At 41.6% G+C, this 17,713-nt stretch overlaps 2 protein-coding genes across 7 annotated transcripts in view; one reads left to right on the top strand and one right to left on the bottom strand.

The window, feature by feature from the left end:
* The window catches only part of LOC143289208 (guanylate cyclase 32E-like), a 253,119-nt gene extending 245,098 nt beyond the window's left edge, over positions 1-8,021 (top strand). The window contains exons 17-21 of the mRNA XM_076598155.1: positions 440-563; positions 983-1,226; positions 2,689-2,787; positions 3,732-3,823; positions 4,795-8,021. Coding sequence (XP_076454270.1) covers positions 440-563; positions 983-1,226; positions 2,689-2,787; positions 3,732-3,823; positions 4,795-5,571 — 1,336 coding nt within the window. The 3' untranslated portion in view covers positions 5,572-8,021. The remainder of the gene's footprint in view (positions 1-439; positions 564-982; positions 1,227-2,688; positions 2,788-3,731; positions 3,824-4,794) is intronic.
* A 519-nt stretch (positions 8,022-8,540) lies between these two features.
* Positions 8,541-17,713, bottom strand: part of LOC143289174 (cadherin-23-like) — a 96,114-nt gene continuing 86,941 nt past the window's right edge. For 4 of the 6 annotated variants that reach the window (XM_076598109.1, XM_076598102.1, XM_076598128.1 and 1 more), the window contains 2 exons: positions 16,760-16,810; positions 8,541-12,697 (listed from right to left, as the gene is read on the bottom strand). In XM_076598109.1, the coding sequence (XP_076454224.1) occupies positions 12,178-12,697; positions 16,760-16,810 (571 nt within the window). In that variant the 3' untranslated portion in view covers positions 8,541-12,177. The remainder of the gene's footprint in view (positions 12,698-16,759; positions 16,811-17,713) is intronic. The other 2 variants (XM_076598136.1, XM_076598143.1) reach the window with 2 other exon arrangements.

The raw sequence follows: 17,713 nt of genomic DNA, 5'->3' as shown, positions 1-17,713 counted from the left end.
CTTTGGTAAGGCGCTTAACATCCGATTTTCTTGACACCCCCTGACATCGGTTGGTGAAGGAGAGAACGGCGTGGAGGAGAGGGTTGGGCCCCGCCTGTCCTGTGCCGAACCCAAGACAAAGTGGATGTGAATCCATTGCCCCGATGGCTGTAAAAGGCTATGGGACCTTTAACCTTTAACCTCGTCCACACCGTGTGTGTGTGTGTCACAATAATACAATACAATACACGAACTTTATTGTCTATACTTTGGTACAGAGATTTTCTTTTTGGCAGCAGCACATGTCCAACATAAGAAGAAAACAACAAACAAATAAAATGAATAGAAAATAAAAAGATAAATGGCACCAAATGGAAATAGCTATATACAAATATACAGATTACTGATTGTGTGTGTGTGTGTGTGTCTGTGTTTGTGTGTGTGTGTGTGTGTGTCACAGAACGGTGGCTGAACAGCTGAAGAGGGGGGAGGCTGTGGTGCCAGAGGCGTTCGACACGGTCACCATCTACTTCAGTGACATCTGCGGTTTCACCAAACTGTCAGCTGAAAGCACTCCCATGCAGGTAGGGGCACTCGTTTCGTGTCTTGAACTGAGATTTTCTGGCTCTTGTGTGTCATGAAAATGGGTCTTATGTCGTCGCCTTTGTCCCTTTGTGTGTCAGGCTCTGTGTGTGTGTGTGTGTGTGTGTGTGTGTGTGTGTGTGTGTGTGTGTGTGTGTGTGTTGGTGGTTGTGGGAAAGTCTTCGTGATGATCTTCCAATCTTGCAGTAATGCAAGAGTCCTAGGGAAGAATTAGTTTGTGAGCCTTTTCCCCAGTGGTTGTGTGAAGCGATTTCAGTCAGTGCTACAAATCGACCTCAGCTGTAGTTGATTTTATCACTTTTATGGTTTCGAAAAAAAAAATCCACAGAAATTCTACATTTATCCTTGACCTCGTGCCATACAACCACAAAACTGCAACGGTCAGAGTACTGTCACACAGGTGGTGGACTTGCTGAACGACCTGTACACAACTTTCGATTTCATCGTCCGCCATTTTGACGTGTACAAAGTGGAGACGATCGGGGATGCCTACATGGTGGTGAGTGGTCTGCCCCTGAGGAACGGCAACCTGCACGCGGGAGAGGTGGCCTCAATGGCGCTGGCTCTGCTGGCCGCCATCAAGTCGTTCCGTATCCGACACAGGCCGGAGGAGACCCTTAAACTGCGGATTGGAATCCATTCCGGTGAGCGAGTCTTGGTAATGTCCTACTTTAGCATCCTAAGTCTTGGTTTTAATCTTTAGTTAATTCAAGAAACAAGACAACACAGCATTCAGTATCCGTCTTGGTAATGTCCTACTTTAGCATTCAGTATGCAAAGTCTTGAAAGAATAAAATTGAGAGCATCAACAAGCTTGTCTTTTTATCGTCCTCTTTCATGCACCACATACGATCACCAAACGCCATGGCGAAATGTGCAGAGAATATTCGATAAAACAAGACGGTGAGTACATTAAAATGAAATACACTGAAAAGTGAACATTGCATGAAGCGTAATGTAATTGTGAGAGACGAGAGAGCTTGCCGAATAAACGCGGGGACGTCCACACTATATACATTCTGTACATACATTTCCATGTATGAACATTATTGCTTCAGTCGTGATTATTGTGCATGTCATGTCTGGGAGTGGATGAGTTTGGTGGTTCAACGTAACTTAACAGGACAGCTTTAAATACAAAGTTCCTCGCCCCAACCTTGTCCACGATGATGTAAAGCAAACTCGTGTATCTCCACCAAGAAACCCGTCATGGTAGATTTGAACGGATAGGCTACAGTCGTAGCCTGGTTTAAGACGTCACTCCCCACAGCAGTATTTCTCCAAAACCCAGCAGTAAGCACACCATGTTGACACAGAGATCTGACAGAGTGAGCTCTGTGCGAGGTGTGTGAATTAGCAGACACACATCAAGAGTGTCAAAGTTACTGGCGACAGTATAAAAGAAATTGGGAAGGAGCACCCTCCCTGCTGTGTTGTCATTTCTGATCACTGCCTCTGTGATGTGAGTGGGCCTCGGCTTCAACACCCACTGCCTGATTTCGTTGTGTGACTCGGCTGCAACTGAATAAGATCAAATATTTATAGATTTTTTTAAAATAAAAATAAATAAATAAATAAATGAAAATCAACGCGAAAACAACAATGATGTTTGGTTGTATTCTTGCCCTCATCCTTGCATTTTCTGTCTTTTCTCTTTCCCCTCTTAACTCACTCAGTACAGCCAGTCCTCTCTTCTCCTCTACACAGACCCCTCGGATGTCCAATGGGTGTCTCAATGACCCAGCCTTTAGCTTCCGTCGTCAGAATTGTGGTATTCTTTGTCAACATTCACCTCTTCAGTATAAGAGCCTTCCGCTTGCAATCTTTTTAAGGTGGTAATTAGGATGAAACGCTGTTAACGTCGTCTCTTTTGCCGTTCGTATGGAGAGAGTTAACTCTACTGCTCCTACCAATGTCTATGCTGTGTGTGTGTGTGTGCGTGTGTGTGTGTGTGTGTGTGTGTGTGTGCGTGCGTACGTGTGTGCGTGCGTGCGTGCGTGCGTGTGTATGTGTACCCACCTTTCTTCTACCTTTTCGTGTTCCTCTCTGCGTGCTGTGAACAAAAGACCTAACCCACCCCCAACATGTTGTGTACGTTGGCGGCAGGCCCCTGTGTGGCGGGGGTAGTAGGGCTGACCATGCCACGCTACACGCTGTTCGGCGACACGGTCAACACGGCGTCCAGGATGGAAACCAACGGGGAGCGTGAGTTATAATCCTGGATTCTTTCTCTACATGCACGCGTTAGCGCATGCGTGCGTGTGTGCGTTCGTGTGTGTGTGTGTCCAGTGTGTATTATTTCCGATCAGATTGATAAAGATGTATTAATAGCGAAATACTGGTGGAAACCGGGAGGAAATGGAGTCATCTGTCCCACAAACATGCAGAAACAAAGGTGTTGAATGCGCATCAAGGACAAATAAACGACACACGTGCGGATGCCACAACCTTCATTTGGATAATCGTCCAGATATATTTGTTCGTAAAGCGCTTAGAGGTTGGCCCATGTATCATAAGCAGCAGCAGCAGCATATCAACGAACCACCGCCACATGTGCTCTTGTACCCTTAGTTAAGTGGGTCTAAAAACTTTCGTGTCAAATGGATACCACAGTCTTCAACACAATCACATGAACTGATAGCTAATTTCTGCTCATATAAACAAGGACAGTGTTCACTTTATGATCAGGTACGGGCGCGCGCGCACAGACACACACAGACACACACACACACACACACACACACACACACACACACACACACACACACACACACATTGACTGACCGTAATTGCGTTTGTGCGCAGAATCGTAAAATTTGTATGTAAATATTAATCTGTACGAATTATCTATGATGGTGATTTAAATGTTACTGTCGATTCTGTGGTGTTCCCAAAGGTTCAGCCAATCAGGATCACGAAAACATGATTTATGTGTTGTATTATTGTCTTTTTCATCACAACAAAATTTAATTATATGAAATTTGTGCGGTTCTCCCCAGAGAGAAAATCGCTACATTGCAGCGCCACTTTTTTTGTATTTTCTTTTTATTTCTTTTTTTCTGTCTGCAAGTTTATTTGTTTTACCATCAGTGTGGATTTTCATACAGAACAGGAGGTAGTTGGTAATCTTCGGTCTGTCTCTGTTCCAGCTCTCCGAATCCACTGCAGTTCGGAATGTAGAGCCATCCTAGAGAAACTGGGCGGCTACACATTAGAAGAGCGAGGTTATGTCGGCATGAAGGTAAGATTCAGTCTATCGCAGACCTGTTTACTTTGTTTTTTGTGTATTCTTGTAAAAGCAAATGTTAAAAAATATGTACTCCTCCTCAAAATTGCGTGCCAAATCAATGTGTCTGAAACAGCAGTTCGGTAACTTCCACTTACACACCTGAGGCATTGAAGATTCCATATTATCATTATGATTACCGATCCATAACCCTTTTCCCTTCTCATTTTGCCGCCTCATTACTGGATCGATTTGTTAAAGTTTTTGTGTCTGTTCTCTATGATGACAGTGGGTTTAGGGATGAATACAACAATAACACCAGCTAACTACAAACGTTTAGTGTAAGGTCGAAAACAAAAGCTTTCTTTTATACAAGAACTGCAATATTGCTCTGATGTGAATGCCAGATTCTTGGATCATACAAAGAATCCAATATTGGAAATTGAAATGTTATCACCAGATTCAGGAACGAACAAAGGCAAGCATAATTACGGTTTGAAAATATTCGGCCTTCTGTGTGCTTAAACTTGTAACAGGAAATTTTCTTCCTAAAATTACGTTTAAGTAACATACTTACCATGACCCACTGGTGCAGACTCCGGCAGGGGTCTGACATTCCTGTCCTGTGCAAACTACTACCCGCCTGTGCAGAGAAAACGAAAGTAGCTACGGCCGATAACCTCCCTAAGTAGGTTACCTCCCCTGAGTATCCCTGACTAGCGCCCTCTTTTTCCGGCAGCCATCTTGACTCCTGTTCCTGTGCTCTTCATACGGCTAAGTTTTTTTGTATTTTCTGTCTGTCGATTCTCTGGCGTTCATGTTTTTTGTCAAATTATGTCTTCAACCAGGTCACATAATTATATAGCTCGATTGGGCGATTGGGCTAAAATTAAGGTGCGATCGCAATCGATTCGCAAGGTTGAAATGTTTCTTGGGCCACTAATTTGGACTTTTATTATGAAACTGAAGGGTGTTTGTTGTTGCAGGGGAAAGGCAACGTCTTGACCTACTGGCTAACAGGCGAAAATCCGGACGTGCGGAAAGCGCGACTGTGCAGACTGAACCGTTTGCAGGTCCCTTTATCGGTGGACGTCACGGATACCGTATCCATGCCTGCACCCCCTTACTCCCCGTCCCCCTACTCTCCCTCCCCGTGCTCCGCCTCTCCCTGCCTACGTCCTTCCTACCTCATCAACTCCTCCCCCCTCCACTCCCACTCCCCCTCTCCGAACCACTCCCCCATGCTGAGCAGCAAGACGTCCAAGGGAACGGCCAAGGTGAAGGTGGCGGACTCTTCTTCCTCTGCGGCGCCGGTGGTGTATGAAATTTTCAAGGACTCGGACAGTGCCCGCGGCGGCTCCGGGGAGTTCCTCAACGGGATGTCCCAGTTCCGGGGCCGCCTGCACTCGTTCAAAGACGTCATGACCAGGAAGACCAAAATGACACCGACCAACTCAGAGCCCGTGATTCACGACCACCAGAACCTCAAACCCAACAAACACCTGGCCGCCCCCACACAGCTGGTCGTGCCCGAGGTGATCGGGTCGGCACCCAACGAGGTCACGGCGACCTGGACTCCGGTGCTGAAAGGTCGTCGCCGTGACAACGCGCATCGGCACAGTATCTATGACAACGCCCCGCCCACAGAACTCAGCGTGTTGCTTGATGAACGAGTGTGTGTGGGCGAGGGTCTGCAAGAGGAGAGGAGGGACGATGAGTCGTCCTTTTACGAAAACGGCAATTATTCATTTCAACGTATGTGATGAAAGGGGGAAACAGTAGTTATTCATAAAAAAATGTCAGCGTATGTGATGGCAGGGGGAAACGTTAGTAACTCACTTTTGTGTATGTGATGGTTGGGGGAAACAACAGCTATTCGCAAGTGTTTGTGATGGTAAGGGAAAACGGCTGTTATTTACTCAGCTTATGTAATGTTGGGGAAAATGGTAGTTGTTCGCTCTAGCGCGTGTGACTGTAGGGGGAGCAGCAAAGTGTGCTGTCCTTTCATGTTTTCTTGCAGACCTGGGAGACCAAAAGGTTCTCTTTGCGCGCTGCAAAATATCGGAGTGATAAGTTTGGTTTACAACCAGTCAGTGAGACGTCATATTGATTCATTAATTCAGAATTTATTAATAATGTTTGTGGAATCAAATCTTCATGTTATCGTTCAAAAACAATGGTTTCTTTCACGCTCAAGATGGTACTTCCTGCTAATGTTGTCGGTTATAACAAACGAACTGCACTGGGATATATACAGGGAGTCAAATGAAAGAAATAAACGATGTTAGCCCACAGTGCAGAAAGCACACCAAACGTTGAACTATGAAGCATATCATCCGGTTCCAGTGGTGGTTATGAATGCAAAATGTGATAGTTTGATTTTCGTTTTGATGTGGCGTTTTGACGGGTACTCCAACATGTGTACACAGAAGGGGTATGCTGCATTTTGTTTTTGTTGATCCATGAAATCCAGACTTTACTCAAAGCGGCCATGCACCGATACAAATTGTGGTGGTTCTGTACAGGTACAAGGCACATCGTTTATAAACGCTGGCTGGTGCTCGAGTGTGAACAGTTTGTGTATTTCCTGTATGGATCTTCTTAAAGTGTGGATAACGGGAATATGAGTACAATCTCATCTTGAAGTCTAAAACGAAAACAAAACTGTCAAAGATTGAAGAAGACAAAAAGTACAGGTAGGGTGTTGCCGTAAATACCGCAGTCATCTTTTCATTACAACAGAACCACACGACATGACAGCACATCACATATGTCGAGGTGAACAGCATTGCAATCAAAAAGTGTTTTCATCTTTTTCTTTATCTTCAAAATATGTGGACCTGAAGGGTATGTCACATTTGTTATGGGTCTGTTAGGTATGGAATTCTGTCGTCGTAAAATTGACGTTCACAAAGAAATGGCACAAATGTAATTCAACAATTAAGGGGGAAATACTCGATCACGGTGCGTGAAGTGAAGAGTACATTTTCTTTTACATTGGAGTTGTGTGCGCCTTCGTTACAACTGTGTTAAGTCCTGAGAGACGCTCTTCCGCCATTCATTTTGTGAAAATGGGCTCTTGAAATTTCAAAGTGCGAAATGTTATTATTTACACTCTTATGTCCTTGTTTTGTTCATAGTTGATCGTTTTTTTATGATTGTGTTTTGATTCATTCTAGTGTTGAAGGCGGTTTGTATCATCTCATACGTTTTATGATTCAGTTTGGGGTCTAGCTGACCAATTTTTTCGTTATGTGTTAAGAAAAATTGATTAAAAACAAAACCCAACTGCTGCTGTTTTAATCAGTTCAAATTCAACAACCTAATTTCGAAAGTTAGTCCATCAAATAAGAAAGGCATTTCTTTACAACTGTCACAAGGACTGTTAATAGTTCGTGGCCATGCCGAAACAGCTGATGCCAGGGTTTAATTCATTTATAAATGGTGTCCCCACCTTCTGAAAGATATGTGTAAAGTTTCCACTTTTCTTTTACTTTATCGTGGTCCCCCCCTTTCTTTTTGTCGTTTCTTCTTCTTCATTTGTCTTTTCCTGGACCAGATAATTTTGCATTCATACGATGCTGTACTTTATTTTGTGCCCGAGTTCTCGAATCTTAAATGTAAATTATGTCTGATATTATTGTTTATAATTTTGTGTATCATGTATAATTATGTTTGCGTACAGGTACTCCTTTTAATCATACGGTGAACAACACTGACGCAAAAGTCAATGTCAGAGGCATGTCCTGTGTATATGTGTATGAATACGACTGAATATCCGCCTAGTGTTCTTTGTATCTTCAAATTCTGTTGAATTGGTATTGACGGTGTCTTTAGCCCTTATAAGGCCCTTTGCTGTCGGCTAGGTTTTAAGGAAAATTCAAGTGCCCAGTCATCTTATCTAAACCTTCCAGTCTAGGAATTTGTTTTAGAATTTTCAAGGACGTATCAACCAAGGATATATTTTCTTGTCCTTGGTGCGCAGTCACAGAACTGTTAACCAACTATACAAGCTTGTTTATTGTGGAGATCACACCATTGAACGAACAAAACCAAGAACCCTGGAGTTGTTGTGATGTATAGTTTGTACAGTCGACGTTTAAACTGTTTTTCCCCCTTGCTTCCAGTTTCATTGTGCATGTTTTTATATTCATACAAAGTTCTGGTTTTATGGGGGGGGGGGTCTCCTCGAAAGAAGAAACTGAGAATGCATATATGCTTGACAAGCCGATAATGGGCCGTATGTATTTGACAAGACGAATTGTCTCTTCAAGAATGTCATTGCCTACTTTTTCCTGGTTCTGTTGTATATTGTAGGTCTAAATCCTCACATTCGTCTTGTTGCAATGTCCGATGAAGATAATGTATACCTCCGTCCAGTTCCATGCACTCTTGTGTTGCAGTCGTTTTTTCCCTGTGATTGAAAACTGCGCTTGCACCACATAAAATAAAGTTGGAGTACCTACCTCTCTCCGTCTGTCATTGGTCCAGCTACTGTTGGAGGAGGCTGAGTGGAATGAGAGGTGGCAGTCCAGAACCTGTGGGAGCATGGCAAACTTTAATAGTTCTATTAATGTCCACGTATTGTGACACTAACTTTTCAAACAACCCACCCTGTGTTAATCTGGTACAGGGCCAGATTATCTCCGGGCAGAAGGTCTGGATCGGATCAAGGCGACTCCATTTGAACCAGATTCGCATTGTGAGATATAAATCAAACAAAACATGGCACAGTGAACAGTCACTTTAGTCTCAAACTTCCTCCAGGCATCCAACCCTAACGTAACTGCTGGGCGTGAAAGTGGCTTTGTTCCAATTTAACTCCTGGTGGACAGGGGAATTAGGGTCGTATATATAGATAGATATACATTAAGTCGCAAAACTTAGTCATTCCGGATCATAATGAGGCTTATGCCAGGTCAGTGTCACTTCTGAAAGTTAAACCTTCACATTATACAGGCCGTAGCTTTCACACATAGCCTATACTCACACTGAAACACACACAACTGAAAATGAACCATTTTTATTAAAAGTTCAAATATGTAATGACATTTCATGATACATCCACAAACGACTGAAGATAGGTTGATAATCTTACCTTATCCACCTGTCTAACTCGTCTACTCCTTCAACAACCCAAATGCTTCGCACAACACAAACAGAAGACACTTATGTTTTAAGTCATTTTTTTTACTTTACCGTTTGTAATTAAGGCCACTGGCGTGCTGGCTCGGAATAACACGAAACTGTTCGGTAGATTTTATCGATAGAACAGGCAAATTGAGTTACCAAAACCATATTTTTAAAATGTATTTATCAACAGTTTAAAATTGGCTTCTTACAGATTTGTAAATGTATGAAACTTTTTATTTTTGCAGGGTTATCAAAAACGAAACTGCATGAAACAGTTCGATAATTACGTGCAGCGGGCGATTTAAGCTCTGATGAACGTGGTGGAAAGTAACATGTGGTTCATTCAGAACTGAATATCCGAAGCAAATGCCTGTGTATGCATATTGTTTTGAATTGATTACTTAAAGAAATTACGCACCTTACATAAAGATTTAAACGAAATTCAATCCTCGTTGCATTTCCGCGTATTGTCAAACTGCTCATTCATCAATAACATAAAGGCAACACTTAAGAACATTACAGACCAGCAATTACAAAAAACGTGAATGCACTGCCACAAGAGAAAGATGTATGTGGAGTACATAATGAAAACGAAAATATCTCTAAACAAAGTATGAGCACTGACCACCTCACTACATCACAATAGATCGACGTGTAGTATTAAGTTGTCACATGCTAGTGGTCTGTACATGAAAGCACCATGGAATGTAACGCAGCTGTAAATCGCATAGTATATGGTACATTCTCTTAAAGCTTTCCAGTTGTTGTTTGTGTGTGTGTGTGTGGTGTTGTTTTTTTACTGAACTATATACATAAAGTACACCGGATCGACAAGGATCTCGTAGGTCGACTTGTTGAATAATTACACTTTACATACAACAAGACTGAATTTTTAAACACTCTAACAATCCTTCTCTCGTATCATGACTGGAAATGGCCAGATTTTTGACATGGCTCTAATACTGAGAACCTTTTAACGTTTTGCAATTGGACTACGCTTAATTGTGACTAAGAACTGGTTAGCACGGCAAATTGGGCATATTTCTATTTGCCAAAATGTCATGTCAGAAAATGTTTCGAAAATGGTTTTTCAAACAGGATATTGTTTTCTCCGTTCACATCGAAAGTATGTTGTTGGCAGTCTACATGTTTTACGAAATGTGAATTAAACCATGCTAAGCATCAAGCTGCTTTACAAAATTACCAGCACCATACGATATGGACCCACTGAAGGTCGCTAAAGGTCGGGGAATATTTTGTTGTTTTAATTGACTTATCTTACAATCCATTTCCAGATAGAATAAGCACGCGTAAAAGCTAGCGATGAAAATTACCGAAGGGATTCGGATTCAGTTCCGCCTGTCACACAGATAATCACGCTGTACATCCATTCATCACATCTTCCTCTCGGGATAAAACATAACTGACACGAGTGGAACAACCAGCCATCATGAGCCAGTAACTTTCCTCCGTGTAGAATTGGTATATAGTATTTTACAAAATAATTTATTGCATAACTATTTTAATCAATCGCTTTTCCTTTTAACAAATGTGCAGGTTGCATTTGTGCATAAACTAACAGCAAACAGTTCACCAATGACTAGCTGCGCTCTCTCTCTCTCTCTCCCCCTCTCACTCACTCGCTCTCATTTGATTAGTCTTTTGCTCTCTCCCTCCCTCGTCTCTGATATGTTATAAATGTTTAACAACCTTTTCCGCAGGATGAAAGACTTTACAGTAGTTAAAAGTACTGCAACTGAGGCATCACCGTAAGAAACTCTTGCCGTCCATTTGACATACACCAAACGACCATTCACCTCAAAACAGCTGGCTACTACTGTTTTTTTACAAACAATCGGTACAGCCACGGCCTGTCAGTGATTGTTGAAAGAGTTTTGATTTATGGCATGGTGCTTTCTTTGTACAAGTTTCTTCTACATTCGCACAACTTGCTTTTAATGCATCACAATAAATACTCATGCATACGAACAACAGCTTAAGGTTTACCGAAACAAAGACAAAATTAATAAGGGGGGCGGAGGGGGGGGGAGAGAGAAACATTTGCCATAAACTTAAAACGCTCTAATTTACTAAAGACTATCGCAAAAAAGTAATCGTGGTAATCACATAAAACGTGTGTACAGATAATTACATTGAGGGAAAAAAAACTGACGAAAACAGAAATGAAAAGGTATTTGGGCATAATTTTACAAAGCCAAAATGGGGGAGTGGGGGGGGGGTAAATTAAGCAAAACCAAACGTATTTCTAACATCAAATATTTGATTTCATGTGATCATACTTGAACAAGTGCGTATCTGCAAGTTATCACAAGACGGTTTGGCTCCGGCTTTGAAAAACTTCCCACATCAAAGACGGCAAACATCTCGTGAAGTGAAAAAAAAAAACAACCTCCCAACGTTCTCTACGTCAAGAAAGAACGAAGCGTGAACAATTTCCCAGAAAAAAAGACTGCGACGGTGTCCCATTCAATGCCACCGAACAACCTGCGTGCGAAAAAAGAAACGAAAATGGGGTTTGCAGAGTCTGACGTCGATGGCAGAAGTCACATTGCACATTGTACACATTTCTAGTCTTTAATTTCTGGTCCCAAACCATCATTTGGTTCATTACACAAATATATCAATGTGTTCTGGTACCAGACCAACAATAATTGAAGCATGCACAGTCATTTTATTTCGTCCTCTTTTCAGTTGCAAGATGTCTTCGAAACACATTCCCTAACACCATTGACCAGAGCAATTTATTTCTCAGGAAGAATGAATGCACTCTGAAGCAATCAGACCTTTCTTTAAATACTCACCGAGTTCTTTATGCAGTAAAGTGAAAGCACTTGACAGGAGTCTAGCTTCACTTTCTTCCGATTTTGATCTTTGCTGTAACACTGTCCCAGAAAGCCCTTTTTCGATGCTCATCTTTGAAAGCACCACTCTTAACAACAGTTCCACAGCACATTCCAGCACAAGAGATACCCACTCACAAACGTATACAAAAAAAAAAAGAAAAAAAAAAAGCTTGGCGTGTGGGTTGACAGCAGGGCAAGACAGCGAATTGCAGTGTGCTTGGAGTATTTGTTAAAGGCGACCCATTCAACCTCACAGTTAACCCTCTTGTATTCACACATTTCGCTGAAACACTTCGCCGAGTGTTCGGCTGTGACCAGAGTGAATGCAAAAGGGTGAAATGATCGTCACGGACCAAGCAGCCTGCGGCAGCGTCAGATCTCCGTGGAAGGCAAGCCGTTCACCTCACAGGTGACGAAATCATCGTCATAGCGAAGAATCCGCGCCGTGGTGCCGGCCCCGCCCAACACGATGGGCCGAACGTCCGGTGGCAAAACATACACCCCCCTGTCTCCTCTCCTCCCGCACCCCGCCCTCACCTCCTCGTTCACGCCGCTGCTGTTCCTGGATGAGGTGCCGGAGGAGGAGGGGGTGGTGTTGGGGGAGGAGGAAGGGGCCATGCCCATCTTGTCGCTGACCGCCGCCTTGGCCAGGTGGTTGGCCTGTAGGTTGGTGGAGGTGTCGTGCTCGCTGATCACCGCTTTCAGGTACCCGGCCTTGTTCACCCCGTTCCGCTGATGATGCTGGGTGCGGACGCCGCTCTCGGGGATGATGTTCATGCACACCTCCTGCTCGTCGTATCCACCCACCACGCTCCGTCGCCGTCTGCTTTTGCCCGCGTTGCTGCTGCTGCTGCTGCTGCTGCCCACGCCGTTCTGGTCCAGCGAGTTCTGCCTGCAACACGGCGCTGGACTGCAGTTTGACGCACGCTCAATTCTGAGAGGGTACCATGCACACGTTGTTGAACAACACTGTACAATGATCCGTAATTTCTCAATAATACTTATTGTAAATGATGAAGCAGATTAATGAAGACGAAAAACCAAAATATTGGTAAATAACAGCAGAAGTGATAAGACTAGCAAATTTACATTTTAAAAACAAATGTGCGATAATATTTATACCAAGTCCGATTATTCCTAGGATAACAACCAAGGTCGTTATGAATTAAAGATTGTTACTATCGTACGTTGCTGTTACAGATACAGGTGTACAATGTATGAATTCTCTACATCACCTCTCTTCAGACGGAAATTATATTTTTATATATGAAGTCTACATCATTGTTTTAATGAAAGTCGTCAAAGGTCAAAATCTAACAGTCAAGCAAAAATCACGACTTTAAAAAAGCCAGCAATACACGATGAACATACAAATCAGCATATCACATGAACTATGTCCATCCATAACTGTTGCAAGAGGCAGCACAAGATGATATAATATTTTGCACATCTGAGCATGTAAATACACTTTTATGAGCAATACTACCATTGATTGTAGACGTTGAAATGCGACAGAAAAAAGTTTTTGATACGATTTAAGCGAGGAATGCAAAAATGCTAAACATGAATAAAGTGGATACTGAAATTCGAAACCAGCCAACAAATGAAAATTCATAAAAAAACGATTAATCCACCAATCTGCAATATGCATCAGCAGTATGAAGTAAATTTACCTCCTCTTAATTTACAGAGTCAATGTGAACAAATGCAATGTAACCAGAGTTAGGGATTTTCTTCTTGTTTTCTCTGTCCATAGAAAGAAATTCAAAGAATTTCCAGCATAAAGGTGCTGAGTGTGTGTGTGTGTGTGTGTGTGTGTGTGTGTGTGTGTGTGTGTGTGTGTGTGTTCGTTCGTTCTTTAGTTTAACGTCTTTTCACTGTAAGTGATATTAGACGTGTGTGTGTGTGTGTGTGTGTGTGTGTGTGTGTGTGTGTGTGTGGGTGTGTGTGTGTGTGTGAGAGAGAGAGAGAGAGAGAGAGAGAGAGAGAGAGATGGATCCATGCATTTCATTATCAGACCAACAATTCCTATAACAAAAGATTCAGCTGTCCACTAATAAAGGATCACATCGAACTTAACTTCTTTTTTTCTTTTTTTAAATACGGGACTTTAAACACCAAGCAAGTAAAAGACAAAAAAATATGACCACAGCCCAAAAAATCATAAAAAGAGAAAATGGAATTTTTAAACGAAGAAAGACTGGATTGCTTTTTAGTCTTTAGAATATAAACACAGAAATATGAAAGAAACAAGTAGTTACACATGACTGAATTTGAATAACATGCATGAATATAAACACGAATAAAATGATATATAGAAAACCTATGTGCATATTTGACCTGCATCTTTACGGAATTAAATACCCTTATTCAATTACAGCAGTCAAACGCGTAAGAATTGTTTACTGATGATGTAATTTATATTAGACTGTCATTTCCAGCAGCCTAAAAGGTGTTGAGCAATCGTATTTTCAATTATGCCTGAAATTTCTGTACATGATTATTAATTTTCCGTATAAAAAAGACACTCAGAAATACCCTGGCTTACTATACGTGCAAGCAGAAAAGAACATTTCAAGCACCCGTGAAACATACCCGCATCTGATTGTGCACGAATGCGTGCACGCATAATCTACAGGATATGAGCATTATCTTAAACGTTTTACCGACATTCGCACGGTCGATATCCATTCGATATTTACCCCAAGTTATTTCGAAATAAACGTTCAAGACTTTACAAAAAAATGACTGATGACAAACAAAATGTACCCCACCTCTTTTTGAATGCAGATGAATGAACAAGAAAGAAAACCTCGCCAGCGCTATCAGAACTTACCTTCTTTATGCTCTCGTTTCGCTACATAGTAAATAAGACACGTTACAACTTAAGCGTCAAACTAAATAAGTCAAATACACAATGTATAATTATCATGCAAAAGCATACATTGTGCACACACACACACACACACACACACACACACACACACACACACACACACACACACACACCACTCTCTCTCTCTGTACGTAGGTACACGCACAAATCAAGTCTGACAAAGTACAACACCGACTGAATGTTTATGCGCGTAATATGTAATTTTTCCCTACAAAAATAAGTCCTCGGTATATAAAGAAGACGTTTTAAAATTTATCTATAGTGAATCGAAAACCGACAAATATTTATATTTATTTATTTAGAAAAAAAATATATATGTGATATTCTTTCTTCAGAAAGTAGAATAGTAAATACAGATTTGTTAGTGACCGGAGAAAAACTACACGTAATTTATAAGAAATTACCTTGGTGAGTAACACAAATATGTAATGAAACGTTCAGTCCCATGTGATTGTCGCGCTCGCGCGCACACACACACACACACACACACACACACACCAGCGTGCCACTTTGACCAGGGCAAATATGAGCTGGTTAATAATAATCTATTCACCCTGGCAGCAACTTAAACATGTTTCTAATGACTTCTCCACAAGGCGAGGCTTGCATGACATAACTGATTTTTTTTTAAATTTGAATGTATATTGAAAATAATGGGTTGTTTTTCATCTTGAACTTCTTGCATGTTTTTTCAATTGTTGCGATCAGTTCTTATACATATAACACCAAAATGTATCAGTTCGTGAATATGCATGATATCCTGAAGAAATGTCAAGGTCACGGCTCAATCGAAGGAATTTTTTTCTCCCACTTTTTTTTTCTCTGAAACGTTCATTACCGGACTAAGTTTGGTAATAAACATGGTCTCTCTCGTTTTTACCTCCCTGGGAGACCTTGCAATGTCACGGTCACTGCACTACATTCCCGGTTGAGCATTCCTACCCCCAACAGTAAAATGAAAATAAAGGTGGGCGACATTGGAGGCAAAACCCGTGAGTAATCAAGGCAAGGAAACCTTCAATATACCCTCCATGTGCAATGTACAAGCTTCGCTGGGATGTCACAAAACTGGAACCGGTTGCTTAAATTCCTCGTGAGTTGCACGTTTTAATGCCTCTTCGTTTTATATACTCCGGCAAACATATATACCGATATTTTCGCACAGAGAACTTACTCTAAATAGATTTCTGTCAAATATTGCGAATCTCTCCAGTCCAGTAATGGTGACAAATGAAAATAAGGGAAGAAAACGGATTAAATGGTTACTGGTCACCGGATTCCCAGTTAGTACATAAGATTAAAGCCTACGTGCATATTACCGTATCTTCATGAAGCACCCGCTCTCATTAAATTGTTATGGTGTGGGATCGATACCTGCGCAAGGGAAAATACAGAGGTTGTCTACAGAGATTAAAAAAAAAAGAAATGTGTATTGTTTGACACTGGAGATTCTTTCCTCAGCAAATTGTTACTACTTTTCTTTGTCAGCGAAGCGCGCAAATGCTGATGTGCGTGTATTTTGGAAAGGAATGTTGAAAAAAAAACTTGTATCGTTTGTCAAAGCACACACACACACGCACGCACGCACACGCATGTACACACACGCACGCACACACGCACACGACAATATTTGAGATTTCAGTGATTGCAAACTTGTCTAGTCCAACAAAACTACACTTACAACTAGTGTTTAACAGGCAATTCCTTTGTTTCATGAAATATTAACCACGCATTCATTAAAATACAAGCTGGAATAATATGTATTTAGTATATGCACAAGCGCACACAATTACTCGTGCACATGCACGCACAGACACACCACACAACACACTACACCCATACCATACACACGCTGATGCTGAACAAATCGGTACATGTATATGATGAAATTCTAAGCCACACTGAGTTATAGGCACGAATGCTTCTATCTAATCCCATGCTTCACGTAAACTGCACACATACACACATACAACATGCCAACAAAATACTCCCATACATGACAATTTCGATGATATTTATAAACAACTGGCAAAAGCGGAAGTCTAAACACAAGCTTACCCATCATCGTCTCCCTCCAACATTATTTTCTCCAAATAAATAGGGTTTGAGCTGCAATGCAAGACATGGCACAGTTCAACACAAAGCAGAGAGTCATTGGCGGACAGGCTCACAACCACAAAGGATAGGGTCTGAACGATAGAGGGAAGCACTGTGACAAACGTAACCCACTGTTCTGCACTATGTCACGTCAAGTGATACGCCTGTGCTAATTCTATCACCACTCTGTTCCACGTTTATGAGACAGTGGAGTGGGGGACAAACAGGAAAATATAAATAAGTTTTTTTTCGGGGGGGCGGGGGGGTGACAATCAAATAAATCACTTCCTCGGAATGAACTGATTGATCCTGCACTCTGTGACTTTAGGAATGCTCTGTATGTTCTCTGCGATCAATAGCTTTTCTCTTCGCCACTCACATCCTTACTCTTCTTAGTTCTGATCTTGTTCTGACTATGTGGGTTTACGCTGCTGTGAAACATTAATGCGATCCGATACTTCCAATACCTGAATATCAAGAAGTTTAATAATACTCATCCATGTGGGTAACCTGATACTTCGCTGATATATTACTGACAATGAAATCAAAATGGTAGAATAGAAGGCATTAAAAAACCCAAACGGTGTAGGTTAAATGCTGTTTGACAAACTTTTATGTTAAACTATTAAAAGTGAACAAGAAAATAAGTGTCCATGCATCGTTAAAGTAATCGCACCTGTACCAGTTAGGCAAGGTTAAAAGACGGACACAACGCCCCGTTTTTGCAGCTATTTGCAATAAATCCTGCTCCTTACCACCAACAATCGTCCCACTTAATTATCTCAAATTTCAGGATACACAAAAGTCATAACTCAAAAGTGACACACAATTGCTGTTTAACAAGATCTATTGTGAACAAAGGTTTGGAATGTTTATATGGATAATCACGGTATTTCAATCTAACATCAAATAGCT

This window comes from Babylonia areolata, chromosome 1 (assembly GCF_041734735.1).
Source record: "Babylonia areolata isolate BAREFJ2019XMU chromosome 1, ASM4173473v1, whole genome shotgun sequence".
NCBI classification, from domain to species: domain Eukaryota; kingdom Metazoa; phylum Mollusca; class Gastropoda; order Neogastropoda; family Buccinidae; genus Babylonia; species Babylonia areolata.
Note: the sequence above shows the minus strand (reverse complement) of the source record. Positions and strands in the feature narration are given on the sequence as shown.